The sequence below is a fragment of the Pempheris klunzingeri genome, chromosome 23 (assembly GCF_042242105.1).
Source record: "Pempheris klunzingeri isolate RE-2024b chromosome 23, fPemKlu1.hap1, whole genome shotgun sequence".
NCBI lineage: Eukaryota > Metazoa > Chordata > Actinopteri > Acropomatiformes > Pempheridae > Pempheris > Pempheris klunzingeri.
In genome coordinates this window covers 5,155,908-5,175,155 of record NC_092034.1, presented here as the reverse complement: position 1 = coordinate 5,175,155, position 19,248 = coordinate 5,155,908, and the positions used below count along the sequence as shown (strand labels likewise).

The window sequence follows — 19,248 nt, the reverse complement described above, 5'->3', positions numbered from 1 at the left end:
AGGACTGAATTCTCTTTAAAAACGGATTAATCTTCACTATATTTACAGGCGTCACTTCCTGTAACATAACATCAACTCACCTCTCTCCTAAAGGACAAGGCAGTATTGTTGTCAGCTATTTTGATATTCAAATGTTGGCTTTACTGTGGCAGCCAGGGCGAGCGTGTATTCATAATATATACACTGTACATTGACGGTGTCACAGCGCAGAAAGGAGAGAGATCAGAGCAGAGCGAAGCCGAGCAGAGAGGGACGAACAAGATGTAAGTTAAAATAATGTAAAATCAGTCAAGTGTTATTCTTAATCTGGTGTTCTCAGGTGATTTAGTAACTTTGTTGTCTTTTTTTATTTCATTTTGTTATGTTCAGTATTCAGTATAATACAATACTGCCTCAGTAAATATTACCTTTGTGAAGATTAATGTGGGTTGTTCGGTTTCTGTTGACACTGCCAGAGGGGTGTTTTGAATTAACAGATAAAACTCCTTGTAACCTGGTTTCATTGAAACAATAATTCTACATTAGAAATATGGAGCCTGAAGTGTGAATGTTGACTAATTATATTGTCATGTACAGTTTACTGTACAATTTCAAAATGCTATTATGAATAAATTGAGTACATCTTAATTGAAAAAGTAATAAAACTATTTTCTGAACTAATAATTCTGTATTTTATAGAGCAAATTAGTGATTGAATTTAAAAATTGAATTGAATTGAATTAACATTTAAAATGCTTTAGAATTTAACTTTGTGTTATTCTGTTTATCTGCTTTATCATTGCTGTTTATCATTTACAGTTCATAGTGGCTTTAGTGTAAAGATGTAAAAGTAAAAATTAACACCTAAAAGTGAGCTTCGGCCAGCTGGAGCTGAGTTTTTTGTTTTTTACTGGTCTGTGAGTTGGATTTCGTTTAATTTGCGGGTGGCACACTGCTCACACATCCACACATAGGAGCTGCTCTTGTGAGATGTGTGCAAACATTTTAAAACATTCGCAACAACTGCTCTGCGTCACCTCTGTGATCGATCGTCTTTGGGAAACAGGGTTCCAAATGAGGTGTTTATTGCAGGGCTGTGGCATTGTGTTACACTTATATGCTGTACTGGTGTTTCTGTTATTTTGTCCAGGAATGGACATTGTGTATTTTACTCAAATCATGCATTTTACCAAAATGGGCTAAAATGAGATTTCTGAATGTGAACCAGTGTTGTATCTGGTTTATGGATTCTAATTTACATATTTCCTGATATTCCTCTTCCTTATTAGAGCAGTATATAGTTTATTTAGCCTGAGCACACAGAAAGGCTTGTTGACTTACTCAAACTGGGACACGCTCTTAAAAATCATTGTGTGGCCTATAGTTCACCGATTTGCATATTTCCTACCGTCCAAAATTCACCTTCCTTATAAGGGCCAATCTTGACACACACCAAGTGTTTATGTGTATTTCACTCCACAGACACAAGCTGTTAAAGACTTCGTGTTTTGGCTCGCTGCAAGCTGAAACATCAGCTTCATCGAACGGAGCAAAGATGCAGTGGAGTCTGTTGGTGTTGATTCTGATGGGTAAGTGGATCAGTGTGCCACATCTATAGCAGTGCTACTGTAGTGCCATTGTACAGCATGCAAAAACACAACAGAGGTGTGTTCAGTGTATTCTCTCTGTCTCTTCAGGGGCGAGTATGTGTAGGATGTGAGACTGTTTGTAGAATGAAGGGGATAAATGTGGTTATCTGGTTATGATAAAGAGTTCTAATGACTTTTAATGGTTTTTAATGTGTGTGTGGAGGGATTGGGGTTAGACTTCATAGAGGTGTTTTTAAAAAAGAAGGAAGTTAAAAGTCAAAGTCACTGTCTGTTTCTCTCTGTCTCTCTTATTCAATTCAATTCAACAGGCTTTATTGGCATGACTGACATTTAACATGTGTCGCCAAAGCGCAAAGAGAGACAACATCAATGAATGAACCCAGGAAATACTAACATGAACAGCGATACAAGTCATCAGAGACTATTGTAAAAAAGAAAAAGGAAATAGGTAGAATTCATAGAATCAATAAAACAGTAAAAAATAATAATAATAAATGATGAAATAATGATCACTTGCTCTTGTGTGTGTATTCGTGAAAGACTGTGGAAGCGTGTGTTGTTAGTGTGTGATCATCAAATAATTTTTGACAGAATTAAAATAACAATATTACATATATAATGTAATATATATATGACCAGGATTTAATGGAGAGAAATTCAATTCTCTCTCTCAATATATTTTATTTTCGACCTCTTGAAATGTAATCATGAAGGGGTTCCATTCACAACGAGAGACACTGCAAAGAATTTTATCAACTGGACTCAGAGTCCCATTGAAGTAAAGATGATGGTGTGAGTAGTTTGAGTGTCCTGGGTGCTCAGGATTCTGGTTTCACTTTTGAAATGCTTGCAACTCTTCTGCTCCATCACTGCAGTGTTTTCTCTGGTTTTAGGTCAGTGTTCCTTCATCGCGTGTCTCCACTACGAGTACCACTTCATTGAAGAGAAAAAGACCTGGGAAAAAGCCCAGAACCACTGTAGAAATGCATTTACAGACCTGGCCATGGTGCATAACAATGCAGACGTGACAAGACTCAAGAAAAAACTAAATGCAGAGGGTCGATCTGGAGAGGAGGTCTGGATCGGGTTGTCCAAAGGAAGCAAAGCAAAGTGGCACTGGTCTCTGCCAGGGGTGGAGTACAACAAAAATCAGTCAATTGTGGATCCACCAGAAAAGAACTGTGGAATGATGAAGGAGCAAAGATGGCAGGCTATCCCGTGTACTCAGAAGGAGAGCTTTATCTGCTACGATGGTGAGAATATATTACTATAATCCTATTTTGTACATCCTGTCTAACATAACCTCATAACCTTTTATTTTCACGTCAAGAAAGTAAGATGAGCTGGTGTGACATGTCCAAGTCCAATAACTTTTTTATACGAATCCTAATCAATGTCACTTCAGCAAACTCTCGTGTCTACGTGGTTCTACACTTAACACAAAGATTGAAGACAGCTTGCCTGCCCTTTTCTGTATAGACTCTAAGACATCTGAGAAAATTCTCTGAGCGGCACTGAAATCAAGCAAATGTCATCAATTCTGAGGAAGATGTTACTTTTAAAGATGTGTATTTCCTCAAAACACATAAACTACAAGTATGTCTGTTTACTCCACAGGCCGTAAACGATCCGACAAATTCCATTTGATTTACAAGCAGAAATCGTGGCGAGAGGCTCAGACGTACTGCAGAGAGAAGTACACAGACCTGGTCAGTGGCCGAAACCAGTTAAAAGACAACGAACTAACCAGTAAGATAAATCAGTCTAAGACAACGTCCTGGATAATCGGCCTGTTCAGAGACAAATGGAGCTGGTCGGACAGGAGTGATGTCTCTTTCAGAAACTGGCAGGAGGATGATTTTGATGAAGAAGGCCTGAGATGTGCCACGATGGATAAAAAAGGCAGATGGGAGAATGATAACTGTAATGAAACAAAGTCCTTTTTCTGCTATAAAGGTGAGCTTTTTCATAGTTTGCTCTGCAGGGATTGGACTGGGAACAGTCTGAAGATCTGGGTGATTCTACTGATCTGCTCATTTACTCACCTATTTAGGCATATATGTTGTATTTCTTTCAGTCGCGAGTACGTTTATTAAAAAAAACATTGAATTTCACATCTTGATTCTAGTCGGTATTCCTGCCTCACAGGAACACGTACATAAGCTACATCTGTTAAATATTTCTATTTACAATCATTTGTTTTCTTAAATTGTGAAGCTTTTATTTGGATCCGTCCTGTTCACATCAGAGAGTGTGCTGTGCTGCTACTGGCTCTGAGCTAGGCTTAATCAAGCTGTCCTGTTTTCATTTCAAGATTGACCTTTGAAAATTCATATTGGATATTTGTCTCATTTTCCTCCATGACAGATAAAGTGATCCTGATCAAAGAGGACAAGACCTGGGAGGAGGCCTTAAAGCACTGCAGAGAGTGCTACGGTGACCTGGTCTCCATCACTAACTATGCTGAGCAGCGTTGGGTCGCACGGAAAGTCAGTGAGGCCTCGACTGATTTTGTCTGGCTGGGACTGCGTTACACTTGCACTCTGGATTTGTGGTTCTGGGTCAACGACAAGCTGGTCTGCTATAAGAACTGGGGTCCAGGGGATAAAACTGTGAGTTGTGACCACGCTGTAGCCATGAACAAAGATCACAAATGGATCAAAAAGCAAGATACAGAAAAGTATAATTTCATCTGTGCTTTAGAATAAATGAACCCTCACCACCTTATGTTTCTGGTGTATTTCCCTTGACTACAACTGACTTACATCACACTAAAGGGTGTACAGCATTTACAGTCTGATATCTGGGTTTTAAATAGCTATAATGTTTCTCTGTCCCCTTGTCCTGATTCAGAAACCTCTGAATGACTTTTCTTAATTTTAGATGACAGTTAATAAAGATATTTTTTTCGTGTTGTAGTTGGTATATATCTATATATGTATATGGTTTATTTATATGTGGTTATATGTATATGTGTGTACATACACACACACGCACATTGTTTGCTATAGTAATCATTTCATATACTCACTTTGGAATATGAACTATGTAAAATCATATCTCTGTGATTAATGCATGTTTTGAGTACGTATGTAAACAAATCAATGTGTTCTCTGATGCTGAATAAACCAATAAACAATAGGCGGCTTCTCTTTTATTTTTTGTATGTTCAATATTTACACAAGTGATTCGTAATTTGAGAGTGAAAATTCAGCCTACCTTTTACCTTTAACTTGTTACTGAAAATCATCACAATAGAACGTAACAAAGAGCAATATTTTACAATCTCAAAAGAATAAATATAAATAAGAAAATACTTAAAACGTACACTGATGATGACCGCTTCAGGACCAGTACCAGAACAACACAGTAAAAATACTTTATGTAAAAGTACAAAAATGTTGTCACTAAAGGTCCCTGTTTTTTTTTTGTAATACTGATGCATCAATGCTCAAGCACCATTTTAGTAATGTAGCAGAAGTGGTTTAGGAGCGCATTTTTAACTTTTTTATAAATATAAAATATATTAAAACATGTATATTTGAATCCGATGGCTCACAACTTAAAGGTTGGCGCACCCCTCTCTGAATGGTCACATGATAATAATGAATAATAAATATATATATATGATGATAAATAAATCAGATACATTTAGTTGATAAATCATTTTCAGTATTTCTTTCTTTTTTTTTTCTTTTTCATTCAAATCTTTGCTGTTATATGACATACTGGACAGTTACAGGCACCAAAATGATTAAAAACGCTGTTTTAAATCTGTATTTTAAGGTGCAATCTAGAAACCTACCTCAAAAATTAATACACTCAAGAAAAGTGTTTGAGTAAATGTACATTTGCTTTCCTGTGCTGTGAATCAGCAGGCAGTTGAAAGTGTGCAGCAGGAAGTAGGAGGCCTGTGTTTTCTGCTGCCAACACCAGAGGGCCTGCAGGCACATCGGACAGAAGACCAGAGCTGAAGCAGGTTCACCAGCTGAGTCTCTATTATCACCACCAGAATTAGTAATTATAGAGTGTGTCCACTGTTTCCGGCCATGGAGGCTCCTCACCAGTACCCGGTTTTCTTCGAGTGTCCCAATTTGGACGAAGAGCAGAGGAGGAAGATAGAAAAGTACTTTCAAATCCGCCGCAAATCAGCAGGAGGAGACTGCGGCTCACTGACAGAAATAAGAGAGAAAGTTTACAGCATTGCGTTTAAACACCGAGATGGTAAGATGCGTGATTTTGAGTGTTTATTCTGATGAGTTTGCTTCTTTCTTTGTTCGATCAGGTGGTGCAATGTCCTGTGCAAGTGAAAGTGAAAGTGTGCCTCCTTGAGAAGTTTTTTTTCCCTTCTTTTTTATGGAAAGAATCATAGACTTCGTATATTGATGCAGTATTTCATATTTGATATCACATCAAACTTCTTAAAGGCAACAGCTGCATTGAAAAGAGATGGCCAAGGCCTGTGTTTAATCACAGCTGATCACTGCACTGTAAAGCAAGACTGCTGTAGTGCTTTACCTTCTTGTTTTCAACTTCACTTTCAGGTTTGATTAGTTTAGTTTAATTTCTTTAATGCTTAATTTTAGCTAAGTTTTTAACAGCTTCAGGGTTTAGAAGAAACAGTAAAGCAAGAAAACATATCGTGTAATAAAAAGATGGAAACTAGACCGTTTTCTCTATAATTTTAGTTTTGTTAACACAGTTTTTTGTGAAGCCTCATTTCTATTTTTGCTTCAGTTAACACAAATGCAGTAATGTGATTTTTGTCATTTCTTTAACTACTTGCTGTTGGCATTAAAAACTGCACAGTGGCTGTGAGCTTTGACAGACTGGGACACTATGGGCTCCTTCCTGGCCCCTCACAACGTACCCAGACTGAAGGAAAACCTCACAGCTACGTCATTTGTGGTCCCTCATGTCTATTTGTAGTGATATTGTATCTTTTTTTCATCTCTTTGCTCTCATTTAATATCCTTTTAAAAAAATTTTATCTGAAGGAATTTTTCATCTGTTGTTGTTTCTAGAACTTTGTAGTTGTTTTGTGTATCTTTATAGCTGTCTCACAGTCCTACTTTTGTTTCTGTGGTTGTTTTCCATCCGATTGTACCTTTTTTTTGGCTCCTGGGTCTCGGCCCTGTAGGATCCTTAATGATCAAATTCATTCTATTCGATTAACAAGTAAAGTACAATTTTTGTTTTGCTAATAGCTCAGTTTTTAGCACAGTTGCACATGTTTTTCGTGCACACAGCTGGGGAAAAATTCATGATTCAGCATTTCATTTCATTTAAAAAAAGCACAGAGGCAGAGAGAGAGGGTGAAGGATGGGGCAGCAAAGCAGCAAACTAGTGGTGAAAGACAAAAGCCGCACTAGGTAATGTCTCTTTTTGTGTCTCAGCCCAGCAAAGAGTCTTGCAGAGGCGTGAACATGTGTTGGAGTTTGCTGGTCGTCCTCTGGTGCTGACAGTGCGAGACAGCCCAGGACCTGCAAGCAAGTCAGTTAGCCAAAGACTGGACTTAACTTCATCACAAGTCTGTGTGAAAAGTCTTCAAAAAGTAAGTTCTGCACATAAAACTTGAAAAGAACAATTATTATAGTTGATTACAAAAAAACGATTTTCATTGTTTAATTGTCTGCAATTGGAAAAAGTTAAACTGGTTTTGTATCAAAGTGCTCAGGGTAATGTGTCCAATTTATTAGTGATGGTTAAGCTACACTAACTATTAGTCAACCATGGATGTCTCAATCTTGTCAATCATTTTCTTAAACACTTGTAACAATAACACTTTTAAAACTGTATCAAAATTGGTATATTTTTTATATCTCTCCAACAGCAGAGTCCAAAGTCCAATTCTGCCTCAATTCCTCCACCAAGTGATAAAAATTATGAACTACGACTTGATTCTTACCTCATTCGATACCTAAACGAATGTCCCAAGGCTGGGAAGCAACTAGAGAGAGACCTGGCCTCTGTTGCCTGCTCTGCCCAGCTTCACCCAGAGGAGGAGAAGGTTTTAGTCAGGAGTTTAACTCAACCTGGTGCTGCAGTTGAAGGTAGAAACTGGAAAGCCGAGGTAGACAAAGTTTTTGATGGCTACCTGTGCCACTATGAGGTGGACTCCCATAAAGTTAAAGCTCTGCTTCAGTCCTGCAGCTCTCGTCAGACCACAGATGAGGTGAAGGTGTACAGCGAGGTTGGGATGGCTGTTGTGGTTGGGGAACGCTCTCAGGTGAACGCCCGGTTGGTGGATGTAGAGGTGTCACGTGTTAAACGAGCTTCAACTTTATGTGAAAGGCAAACCAGTATCCGTAGACTAGGCGAGGCCAAAGTCCGTCTCCTCTGGAAGGACATTGAACGCAGTCTGTCACAAGACTTTCCAGGAGTGAAGGTCATGCAGGGAGGTGCAGGTCAGATAGTTTTGGAAGGTTCTGCAGAGGAGATTCTGAAGGCTGGAGATAGGATCTCTGATATGGAAAGATTGGTGTTAGGAAGGACAGTTTCTGACAAGAGTCCACATTTTCTGGCCTTCCTAAGGAAAGTGTATGGAGGTCCAGGGGTGCTTGGGGGCTTTTTAGGGGTTGGAGACAACGTGGAAGTAGAGTTACGAGACACAAAGCTGTGTTTCTTCTCCCTCTCTGCTGATAAACTGGATAAGGCAGTAAAAAAACTGAAAGAAGAATTCAAAGAAGTCAAAATTGATGTTCCTAACTGCTCTTCTGTGCCATCTGAGCTTCAGGAGAAGCTTAAGCTCAAGACAAATGAGATGAACCGAGGGCAGTATAGGGCTCAGGTCGTGTTTGACGCCTCGGTGTGCCTGCTGGGCCACACCAAAGAGGTCGAGGAGCTGAGTGAAGCTGTCACACAGTTTATTTTGGACCAGTCAAGCATAGAAGGCAAAGTCATTCTCCCTTTCCCAGAGTTAGCACAACAGTTACCAGAATTGCTGCAGCTGCATGGTTTTGACTGTTCTGGTGTTACCTTCCATCCTTTAACATCTTCTGAGTCTGTGGTTGTGCTGGGAGGTCCATCCAGTAAAGTGACCGAGGTCAGGAACAGATTAGGTCCATTTCTGGACTCCCTTGTTCAGAGCACAGTCACCATTGACCTGCCAGGGGTGAGGCACTTCCAAAGTCCCTCTGGAAGAGAAAGCATCTGTCGTGTTGCTCATTCTCAGAAGTGTCTCATACAGCTTCGAGAACAATCTGACACTTGTAGACAGAGTTTGGCATCTGGTGCAGGATTGAGTACAGGAAACGCAACAGTTGCCAGCTACAGTCTTTGTGACGGGCTCCAGGTGCTGGTGTGTCATGGTGACATCACCAAACAGGATGCTGATGCCCTGGTGAACGCTGCCAATGAAGATCTGGACCACTGTGGAGGTGTTGCTGCTGCTCTGAGTAAAGCAGGTGGTCCTGAAGTACAGAGTGAGAGCACGAACTTAGTGAAGCGTATCGGGAAAGTTGCTACAGGTGAAGTGGTGGTGACCACAGGGGGGAACTTAAACTGCAAGAAACTGTTGCATGCTGTTGGGCCTGTAGCTGGAACAGCAGGCGGCAGAGAGAGGATCCTACTGGAAAAAGCTGTCCGTTCTGCTCTGAATTTATCAGAAATGATGGAATTTCAGTCTATAGCCATTCCTTGTATCAGCTCAGGGGTATTCGGGATTCCTATCTCTGTGTGCTGTGAGGCCATTGTAACAGTTGTTAAAGAGTTTGGCAGTCAGGGAGGGCGAAGTCTGAGCAGAATCATCCTGATTGATAACAGAGGAGAGGTGGTGAGGGCCATGCACGAAGCCTGTGACCGGCTCCTGCGAGGGATCAGTACTGGAAACAGTGCTCCAGGTGATTTGGGTGCTGTTGCTCTAGACACAGCAAGAGGAGCAAGTGGTGGAGCTCCTGGAGATGTTGTCTGTGTAGAGATCGTTCAGGGAACCATCGAGACTCAGCAGGTGAGAAATCTTACCAATATGTTGAAGCTACCAGAATTTAAGTTTTGCTACTTGATAATTAAGCTAATCTGATCCAATCCACAGTTACTGGGTGCTGCCAGTGCATGTTTGCATATAAAGGATCATTTAAGTGGATGACATTAGATTGCTGTGTTCTCTTAGGTGGATGGCCTGGTCTCTCCAATGGCTAGCCATGATCTTCTCTCCACCCGTGTTGGGAACGCTTTGTACAACATGGTTGGATCTCAGCTGACGGATAAGTTTAAAAAGGAAGCAGGAGAAGCAACACTACCTGGTGACACAGTCCTGGTGGAGGGCTTGCCTGCACTTAAATCTAAAGGAGTGTTCTTTCTGAACCTCATTCCATGGGATAATAACCAAGATGGAACTGCAGTCCAGGTGAAATAGTGTCTTCAATGAATATGTCTCTGTCTTTACTGTATCTAGGTTGTGTTTTTCCTGCTCTTTTAAGAACCACTGGGTATAGTAACCTTTGTTAACCCTTGAATCTTCCAGGTTCTGAGACGGGGCCTGAGAAAAATTCTGGATTCCTGTGAGATCAGACGTTTTAGTTCAGTTGCTTTCCCTGTGCTTGGGACCGGTGCTGTCCTGCGTTTTCCTCACAACGTGGTATCCAGGGTTTTACTGGAGGAGATCCGTGTATTTGAAAATAACCGAAACAGCAGTGCATCTTTCCTGGTCCGTATTGTCATCCACCCCAGTGACAAAGACTCTAGCAAGGTAAAGAAAATAAGACAGCATCCACGACGAACGATTCTAATTTATTTAAAATTGAGTACAAGCTCAAATTTAAAGAATTTCACCTCACATTGTGGCCAGGACTGAAAACGCTACCTCAAAATAACCATTTGCAAATAGCCAAACTTGCATGTGGGACTGAGCCTTTTCATTTTGTCACTACAGGCCTTCCAGTCTTCCCAGGAAACTTTGCACCTCAGAGGATTTACGAGCAATGCTGACCCAAACCAAGGTTAAAGAATATTTTGTTTCCAATTTCAGGATGAGAAAGACTTTGATTTTACTTTGAGTTACTTGGTTCCTCAATCTTTAAAACTGCAATAATCATTTTGATGCCACAAGGGGGACAATCAATCAATCAATTAGAAGCCTTTACACAGAGACTTTTGATTTGATGCAAATTTCTAAACATTGTTGCAGATTTATTGAAAATACTGAAACATAATTCTACTTATTTGTTGTTGATTTTAGCTTCATTTTACCGCCATGTCTCCATAACTAATGATGAGGTCACAGCCATGCTGGGTGGAGTAAAGCTTCAGTTGGTGCGTGGTGACATCATTCACGAGGGCACTGATGTTATCGTCAACTCAACTGACTTCATTACCCACATTGGTATTGATGGATTTTCTTAATGTTTTGTTTGATTTGATTTTTGACGTGCAAGACCACAGCACCTTAGGATGTTCTGTCATTGTACTAACCAAGGTTAGATTAGATCCTACAGTAACTGTGTGTTCACAAACTCCACAGGTGTGTCCAATGCCATTCTGACTGCAGCAGGACCCACTGTTCGAGCAGAGTTGGCAAAAGGTGAGTGAAAAATACAGTACAAACAACACACCCACCTATTTCTATGCACAGCTCCAAATATTCACACAACAATAGTGGATGGAAAACCGTATTAATTCACTTTTTCTTTTGCTGATTTTCTAGTAAATTGGTTAAAACTTGTCCAACAGTTGAATTGAAACTTGACTTGATGTCAGTATCTTGTGTTTTTTCACTCAAATATTTGCTTTTATGTTTTTTTTTGTCAGCGGGCAATCCAGCAGACTGTATGTGCACCACAGGACCCGGATTGCTTGACTGTAGGGAAATCATTCATGCCAGTTTTAATTGTGACCCTAAAATGATCCAGAAGAGGTGCAAAAAGATACTGAAGCAGTGTGAGAGCAAAGGCTACAGCTCAGCAGCCTTCCCAGCTATCAATACTGGTTTGTACTGTGCGCATATGGACGTGTGTGAGTGTTTATGTGTATTTGTGCCATATGGTCAACAACAAACATAGTAAGAAGGATTATTTCTAGTTATGTTTAAGAACAAGTAAAAGTAAAACGACAAATTATAGATCCAGAAATCTATAGATGGATTTCTGTTAAGTCTTTAGTTGTCTGCCAATATTTGTTTTTGAATTGTAGTACAGTAAACACTGAAATGACAAATCAGAAAATGCAGTGATAAAAATTTGATACAAATATCAGCATGTTAAGGCAACAAAGTGGTGTAAATGGCATCACTGTTGGCATCTCCATGTGGATTTACAACCACTGTCTTAATATCCCATCAGGTAAGGGTGGCATGGACCCTGTCAAAGCTTGTAAAGCTATGCTGGATGGCATGACCTCAGCTATCACGGACTTGAAACCAAAGTCCCTCTCACTCATCCGCGTTGTCATCCTACAAGAATCGGTCTTCCAAGGTTTCAGGTCAGAAATGAATCATGCACATATGGCCACGAACAATAGTGGGGGAAAGTTAACGTTTTAGCACAGATTGTTTCATTTGACCAATCAGAATAACTTGTTTTAAACTTCCTGTTCTGTTATATGTTTTTGCAGATCGGAGCTGGCAAGTCGTTTCGGACAAACAGCCACCCGCCACCTGAGCCTTAAAGGTTTGTTTTCTCTTATAATGCTTGAAGGTTTTGTACTTAAAGATTGGCACATGAAAGGACAGATAAACATTCTTCATAGTCAAGTGAATATTGATATAGATATTTGGGCATTTGTAATGAGGTGTCACATCCACATTGTTTCATTTTGTTGCTCTATTTTTTCTTAATTGTAGAAAAGTCTAAACAGAAGCTCAAGAAGTGGCATGACAAATATTCAAGAACCTCCACAACTTCAGGACTTGAAGGCAGAACCTTCATCTCCATAAAGCCACCGCCAGCTGTGATAAACATAATTAGCTGCAGTCCAGGCGCCATCAGGATCATCCAAAGAGATTTGGAGGGGGTCCTGCAGAAGCAGCTGTTAGAGAGAGAGGTGGATGTGCATGATTTCTCCAGGCTTGATGACATGGAGCTTGAGGCAGTGCAGGCAAAAGTGAAAGTCTTACAAATAAGCCTGGAGCACAGGAGAGCAGCTGGAGATCGGTCAGGGTTAGAAAAAGAGGTGTATGTTCTGAAAGGCCTGAAAAAGGACGTATTGAGCATCATTGACCTTGTAAACAGAGCAATCCAAAGAGCGCTTAGCGAAGACCTCCAAGATAAAGAAGAAGCGGTGATGGCTCTTAATGTCCAGTGGTCAGTTCAGGGTGTAAATGGAGTCTGGCACGAGCTGAGCCTGCATGACAACTACTTGCTGGAAGAGGCCAACATAAAGAGCCAAGTGTTTGTAGAGGTGATGGCACCCGACGGTGAGAAGGTGAAAGTAAACCTGAAGGCACGTGAAGCCACAAATTGGCAAACAGGCATCATTTACAAAGTGAAAAGGATCGAGTCTGAAACAAGTAAGTCACATTTTGTAGTTTCCACATTTTGCTCTAGATGTAGCAGCTTGCGTTCAAGCCCTCTTCTTTTTCATTAAAAATGCCTCGCAACTACTTTCAGGCAAGTATCATGTTAAAATCCTGACATCCATTTGTGTGATTTATACTTTAGCCTCAGAGTTACCAACACAATGGGAGCCTATGCACGAAGAATGCTTTAAAAAGGTCGAGCTGCAGCCTGACTCATCAGAGTACCAGGATGTAGCCCAGGGTTTCCACAAAACAGCTAAACACAACATTCGCAAAGTGAGTATGCCAACATAGAAACGCACGTCTCTCCTAATCTCAAGCATCAAAAACCTACAGTAAAGAACGAGTAATGCCTTGTTTATTTTCTGATCTCAGATTGAGCGTGTGCAGAACCTGTACCTGTGGCAAGCCTTTGCTGTATGCAGGCAGCGTATTCTAGCCAAGAATGGTCCAGCAGAGCTTGGGGAGAAGATCCTCTACCATGGCACATCAGCAGAGTCATGCAAGTGCATTGAAAGGGACAGATTTGACAGGAGCTACACAGGAGTACATGGTAAGGACAGTCATCGCATGTTCCCCTGAAACATCTGGTACCAGGTACTATCACCTAATGGAAAAACCTAAAGATAAAGTCGAGCTGAGCCGAGGAGGTGCTATTGGAAAAGCGCTAAAAGAAACATGTGGTTTCCAGGGGGTTACGAGCCTAACTGTCTGTTGGCCTTACCAAGCTATGCTTAACTAAGCTAAGCTAACTGGCTCTTGGCTGTAGGTTCATGAGAGTGGTGTTTTCTTTTCTATCTAAATGTTGAACTAATTCCTTCTTAGGTTGACATGTCTTTTTTTTTTTTATGTAATTCTATCACAGGTGCAGTGTTTGGAAAGGGAGTTTACTTTGCAGTCGATGCAGAGTATTCAGCCAAGAATTATTCCCCAGCAGACGCGACAGGACTGAAACGGCTCTACGTTGCTCGAGTCCTCACCGGCCGCTACAAACTTGGTTCAGGCTCCATGAAGGTCGCCCCTCCTCGAGGCTCTGACCCCACTGACTGTTTCGACAGTGTGGTGGACAATAATCAGCTGCCCTCCATGTTTGTGATCTTCCACGATGACCAGGCCTACCCAGAATACCTCATCACCTTCAGCTGAGTAACACTGAGAAACGTCATGGTTCAGTACATTACAGTGGTATTATAATAATAATAAGTGCCTTAGATTTATACTTTTCACAGTTTCTTTCTCAGCAAAGTAAAAGCAGAGGATTTCATCTCAGCCGAACAAGCTGATGATTCTGTACCAGTCCTTGAAATTATACTTGTCTTTTTTGGAAATCTATTTCCATGCCTTGCATAACTGCATTTGCAATCACGTAAAGCTGAAAGCAATAGGTGCAATACTGTAAAATGTTACGTCCTCGTAATGTGCCATAACTTTCATTTGGCAAATATTGTTCTTTAAGGGTAGTTTAATTCTTTTATCCTACTGATTAATCTTTTACAGAATTTCTTTTGCTTAAAGATCAGATTTGATGTTTGATTCAAGCATCACAGCCTTGACACAGCTAGATATTTTTAATTTCAGTTAAGTTTATATATTTAGCAGTGATTTCAGTATAGAGCATATCTACCTATCTATATATATCCATATATATTCATCCATTTTTCATCTAGTTTGCATGATTTTGTAAAAGACCACATATTGCCATGCAAATTTTAACAATGCATGTAAATGTATATCAACCTTAATTCCTTTATTCTCAACAATGAACAGCCAGCGGTGAAACAATCTGCCCAAGGTTACTGGTTTATTAAGACTTAGACTCTTTATTGATCCCCCATAGGGGGAAATTCACATGTTACAGCAGCAAAACAACAAAACAACAGTAGAAAATAAGCAATAGCAAATAAATATATGTTGTAATATAAATGTGGTCACACTTTGTCTGGGAAGTGCTGTTATGATACTGTGATGTTCTGTAATGTATTGCCTTTCAATTACACAATATTTGACTAGCAAAATACATTACGCAAGAGTTTTACAAGTGATGCACGTTTACTGGCAATTTTAGAGGAAGTACACTTTAAGAATGTGTAAAAAAAAAAAAAAGAATTAATTTAATAAAATGAATATTTGTGAATTAGATTGTGATTTCTGTGGGTGTTGTATCACAAACGAATGACCATCAAGTACAGAATATACACAGGTCAAAGTGACACATTGTACAATTTGTCAAACTGTCAAATCAATTATACAAATAAGTCTTATTGCTTCCAGTGTACTCCAAGTTAAATTTGTAATAGGAAAAAAAGAATTGCATTCCCATTTTTATAGCCACAGAAAAGTCATGTGACATTTTAATCTTTTAACCATTATCAAAAGTTTGAAATCACAGTATTTTCCTACACTTCACACAGGGAAAACCATACCACGACATTGCCACCACAGGTTCATTACAATGAAGTGCATGCCAAGATTCACTAGAAACAAAATCTCTCTGACCCAGTAGCTATGAATAGCTGCTTGTTTGTGCAGTGTGGACCATTGAGTCTGAGAGAGAGAGAGGATTTAAGAGGAAGAAACAGATTTGTTAAGGTAGAAAAGGTAAATATGAGGAAGATTAGTAAATTCATCAAGAAAAGACTGTTCTGTTTTGCTGGATGTCGTCAGTAGTTATAAATACCACAAGAAGACCACTGCAAGTTGTCGTCAAACCGAGCCACTGACATGGAGTTTACCAGGCGTTACCTGCCAATGGAATGGGAAGAGCGATGGAGGAAGGAGAAGGAGAGGCGGAAAAGAGTGGTAGCAGAAGGCGGAGAAGGGATAGAACAAGACAACCGTGAGCTGAGGAGGATCGTGGCCTACAATGACTCCAGGATAGGGCTGACGAGTGGGAGGGGTGTGGAAGAGGGGTCAGAGGCCACGGTGAGTGGTACTAATCAGGGGGCAGTTGGGGAGCATATGAGCGAGGGGGCATCTGGGGATGAAGGACTTGGTGGTCAGGTCCACGCATACCGCAGTGAAACCTATCCCAAAGAGGTATTCATGACCCTGAAGGAGTTCCGGGATTCCTTTCTTCTCACAGACCTGACTCTGACTGCTGATAATGAGAAAAGCTTGCATGTACACACCCCCATCCTTGCTGCTGTCAGCTCCCTCATCAGAGAAAGACTAAGGGATGAAAGTGGAGAACAATCAGAAGACAATCACAAGGATGCAGAAGTCCCAAGGAGGTCAGTGTCTCTGGGTCCTGAGGTTGATCATATTGGGCTGCAGGCAGTTGTGGAGTTTGCCTACACCGGAGCTGTATTGTCTCTGGACAAGGACAGCATGGCCCAGATTAAGGCTGCAGCTCAAGCACTCGAGGTCCCTAGACTACTGGATCTCTGCAACAGAAAGGAGAGGATGAAGGAAGGTGGAAGTCCTGATGAGGAAGAGCGAAAGGTCTCTGCTCTAGAACAAATGAAGATTACGCTTCAGTCCATTAAACAGTTGTGGGCAGAGAGAGTGGGGTGTGATGTGATTTTGGACGTGGATGGAGTTTTATTCCATGGTTAGTGGACATATTATTCTTATTACTGCAATCTTCAGGTATCCTCTTGATGATTATTTGATAGTCGTCGATTTGAACTTTGCTTTTGTCTGTCTGCAGCCCACAGAGTTATACTGGCAGCAAGCAGCGACTACTTCCGCAGCATGTTCACCTGCGGGATGAGGGAATCCCATCAGACCCGTGTTGTCCTTCCCTTCCTGTCAGCTTCTGAGTTGGAGCCTCTGATTCGCTGCTCTTACAGTGGGACCCTTCCACTTAGCTGGGACTGTGTCTTCGAGATCGCCTGCACGGCTCTCCAGCTTCAGTTCCAGCCTGCCCTCTCGCTTTGCCTCAGCTTCATGCCGCAGGAAATGGATGCAAGCTCCTGCCTGGATGTGGCGTCTTTTGCTGAAGCGTACGGGATGTCAGAGCTGCTTGAAGAAGCCGACGACTTTGCGCTGAGGAACTTCTGGGAGGTGTCAGTCACAGCAAAGTTTCAGGACTTACCAGCAGAGAAGCTTCTAGACATCCTCCGCAGTGACGGTCTGTGCGTGCCCTCAGAGTTAGCCGTATTTCGAGCTGTGATCTCCTGGGTTGAGGCCGATCCAAAGGAGAGATTGGGCCAGGCTGGTCTCCTGATGACCGGAGTCCGCTTCCCTCTCATGACCTTTCGAGAGTTCAGGGAGGTCAGGGCCGTTAACCTGCGCATGGAGAGCGTTGGAGACAAGGAGGTGGAACTCTATGGTTCAGCATTCAAGGAGTTTGCTTTCAACCCTTCAGAAACCCAGGATCACTTCCGGGTCCGACATCCCAAGGACGCTCTAGTTCTGGTCGGAGGAGACCAGCTGAACCCAGACGTGGGTCAACGAATTGCAAGCAGAGAACTGTGGTTTGCACACTCCATATGTAGTTGCACAGGGCTGATGAAGCAGATGGATTGGAGAAAGCTGGGCGAGATACCAGACAAGCCAAAGTTCAGGCATGGAGTCGCAGCAATGAAGGGAAGGTTGTATGTGGTTGGAGGATGTTACTTCTACACCAAGGATGATATGATGAAATCTGTCTACAGGTAAAAAGAAAGAGTCAGTGCACAAATATCCTCTTTTCAGTTACAATAACCTAGATCACATAGTCTGTGGCCTCACCTTTTCCATTTTTACTTTTACCATCATCGCACACGTGCTAGTTATGACCCTGTGCAGGGCGGCTGGAAGAGGCTGGCAGACATGCAGGAGTTTAGAAGTAACTTCTCAGTGGTGGTACACGAGAAGCACCTTTATGCCATTGGTGGAGATAAGGAGATCAACGTCAACATAGACAGTGTCGAGAGGTACAACCCAGATACTGACTCCTGGAGGTAAGAGTGCTCAACACAGTCTCAACCCTTCAAAGCATAGTGTAAGTGCTGGGGCAAGGTGCATCAATGCCTGGCTTTAAGATGCCAAAAATCGCACATATCATGGTGGTGTCATGCTAGTTTTGAATTGGAGCCTTCCTTGTCAAGTGGTTAATGGTTATAATATATAATATTGAGCAAAATATTTAGGATGAAACCTCTGAGTTGACTTATATTTTGATCCTCTTTCCTTTCCTACAAATGCAATACTAAAGTTTGGCCAGCAGGTGTCATCATTTTTACTCTATCAGATACTCACAATAGAGTCTGGTCGACACACCAATAAGTTGTTCAACATTCACTGGAATTAAAAGTAGTTCAGGGTATCAAAAATACTTATAAATAAGAATTAGAACTAATTCAAACCAACTCAGAAAACAGTAGATCACATCAGTTTGACTCACTGACATTAACAAAACTACTGTATTGCCAAACTACTGCAGCAATTTCATTCTACTTTTGTTTTTTCATATTTTTCATCATAAAGCGTAGTGGTAAATTCAGACAGGTATTGCCCATCATGTCTCCTAAGCTCAGGGATAAACAGTAGATGCCACATATTACCCCTCTACTTCTCCTGTCTGATGCCTCCTGTTTCATTTCTCTCAGCTTTGTGCAGCCCCTGGACCAGGCCCTGAGTGGCCATGCTGTCACCGTCATAGACGGAGGAATCTTCATCTCTGGAGGCTTCAACTGTAAGTATGTGTGTCTGGTGTCCTTGTTCCTGTACCACCCAGAGAGAGGAACCACCTACCTGGCAGACATGACCCATGACAGGGCCCAGCATTGCATGGAGCCCCTGCGAGGCCACCTTTACGTCGCTGGTGGTGTGTGTAACCTAAGGAAGTTTTACACTGACCAACAAGCCTGTGAGGTGTATGATCCTGTGTCCGATTCTTGGACCGCTTTTGCGCCCCTGCCCGTGCCCCATGTGGGTGCCGCCTCGGTCGTCCTGGAGGGGAAGATCTATGTGCTGGGAGGGTACTGCCAGGATGATTACAGTGAGTCTGGACTGGTCCACCGGTTCGATTCCAGCACACAGCGATGGCAGAACATGGGCAAAGTGCCTGGGGCTGTAACTGACATACGGGCCTGTTTGCTCCGACTGCCCCGACACCTTAGACTTCAGTAACTCACTGATCGCTGAGATGATGTTTTCTTTTCTTTTTTTTTAGATGAAATTTATTTGAATGTGTTATTAGCAAATGTGGTTCAGCTAAAAGTCTGTTCTATTGTTAGAATTGTAGAATAAATAATAGAAATTTAAGTTCAGAATGATTCT

The 19,248-nt window shown here is 41.5% G+C and overlaps 3 protein-coding genes across 3 annotated transcripts; all 3 read left to right on the top strand.

The window, feature by feature from the left end:
* Positions 1-223: 223 nt before the first annotated feature.
* On the top strand, positions 224-4,730 carry LOC139222989 (macrophage mannose receptor 1-like). Its single transcript, XM_070854911.1, has 5 exons — positions 224-263; positions 1,462-1,568; positions 2,465-2,842; positions 3,207-3,545; positions 3,957-4,730. The coding sequence occupies exons 2-5, from the start codon at positions 1,535-1,537 to the stop codon at positions 4,295-4,297; spliced, it is 1,092 nt and encodes a 363-aa protein (XP_070711012.1). The 5' UTR covers positions 224-263; positions 1,462-1,534; the 3' UTR covers positions 4,298-4,730.
* Positions 4,731-5,638: 908 nt separating this feature from the next.
* On the top strand, positions 5,639-15,168 carry LOC139222822 (protein mono-ADP-ribosyltransferase PARP14-like). The gene is made up of 15 exons (XM_070854700.1): positions 5,639-5,813; positions 6,986-7,119; positions 7,423-9,537; positions 9,700-9,936; positions 10,054-10,278; positions 10,462-10,528; positions 10,768-10,911; positions 11,050-11,109; positions 11,337-11,513; positions 11,867-12,005; positions 12,138-12,193; positions 12,367-13,032; positions 13,184-13,317; positions 13,417-13,594; positions 13,907-15,168. The coding sequence occupies exons 1-15, from the start codon at positions 5,639-5,641 to the stop codon at positions 14,185-14,187; spliced, it is 4,788 nt and encodes a 1,595-aa protein (XP_070710801.1). The 3' UTR covers positions 14,188-15,168.
* A 570-nt stretch (positions 15,169-15,738) lies between these two features.
* Positions 15,739-19,168, top strand: LOC139222878 (kelch-like protein 33). Its single transcript, XM_070854772.1, has 4 exons — positions 15,739-16,591; positions 16,691-17,639; positions 17,757-17,927; positions 18,576-19,168. The coding sequence occupies exons 1-4, from the start codon at positions 15,763-15,765 to the stop codon at positions 19,096-19,098; spliced, it is 2,472 nt and encodes an 823-aa protein (XP_070710873.1). The 5' UTR covers positions 15,739-15,762; the 3' UTR covers positions 19,099-19,168.
* The last annotated feature ends 80 nt before the right edge of the window (positions 19,169-19,248 follow it).

What these genes read in the sequence shown, in the direction of transcription:
- LOC139222989 (XM_070854911.1), top strand. Translation starts at nt 1,535, where the DNA reads ATGCAGTGGAGTCTGTTGGTGTTGATTCTGATGG. An exon ending in GAGCTTTATCTGCTACGATG is followed by an intron (nt 2,843 to 3,206) that starts GTGAGAATATAT and finishes TTTACTCCACAG; the next exon opens with GCCGTAAACGATCCGACAAA. An exon ending in GTCCTTTTTCTGCTATAAAG is followed by an intron (nt 3,546 to 3,956) that starts GTGAGCTTTTTC and finishes CCTCCATGACAG; the next exon opens with ATAAAGTGATCCTGATCAAA.
- LOC139222822 (XM_070854700.1), top strand. Translation starts at nt 5,639, where the DNA reads ATGGAGGCTCCTCACCAGTACCCGGTTTTCTTCGAGTGTCCCAATTTG. An exon ending in GAACCATCGAGACTCAGCAG is followed by an intron (nt 9,538 to 9,699) that starts GTGAGAAATCTT and finishes GTGTTCTCTTAG; the next exon opens with GTGGATGGCCTGGTCTCTCC. An exon ending in TCGGTCTTCCAAGGTTTCAG is followed by an intron (nt 12,006 to 12,137) that starts GTCAGAAATGAA and finishes ATGTTTTTGCAG; the next exon opens with ATCGGAGCTGGCAAGTCGTT.
- LOC139222878 (XM_070854772.1), top strand. Translation starts at nt 15,763, where the DNA reads ATGGAGTTTACCAGGCGTTACCTGCCAATGGAATGGGAAGAGCGATGG. An exon ending in GGATGGAGTTTTATTCCATG is followed by an intron (nt 16,592 to 16,690) that starts GTTAGTGGACAT and finishes GTCTGTCTGCAG; the next exon opens with CCCACAGAGTTATACTGGCA. An exon ending in CCAGATACTGACTCCTGGAG is followed by an intron (nt 17,928 to 18,575) that starts GTAAGAGTGCTC and finishes CATTTCTCTCAG; the next exon opens with CTTTGTGCAGCCCCTGGACC.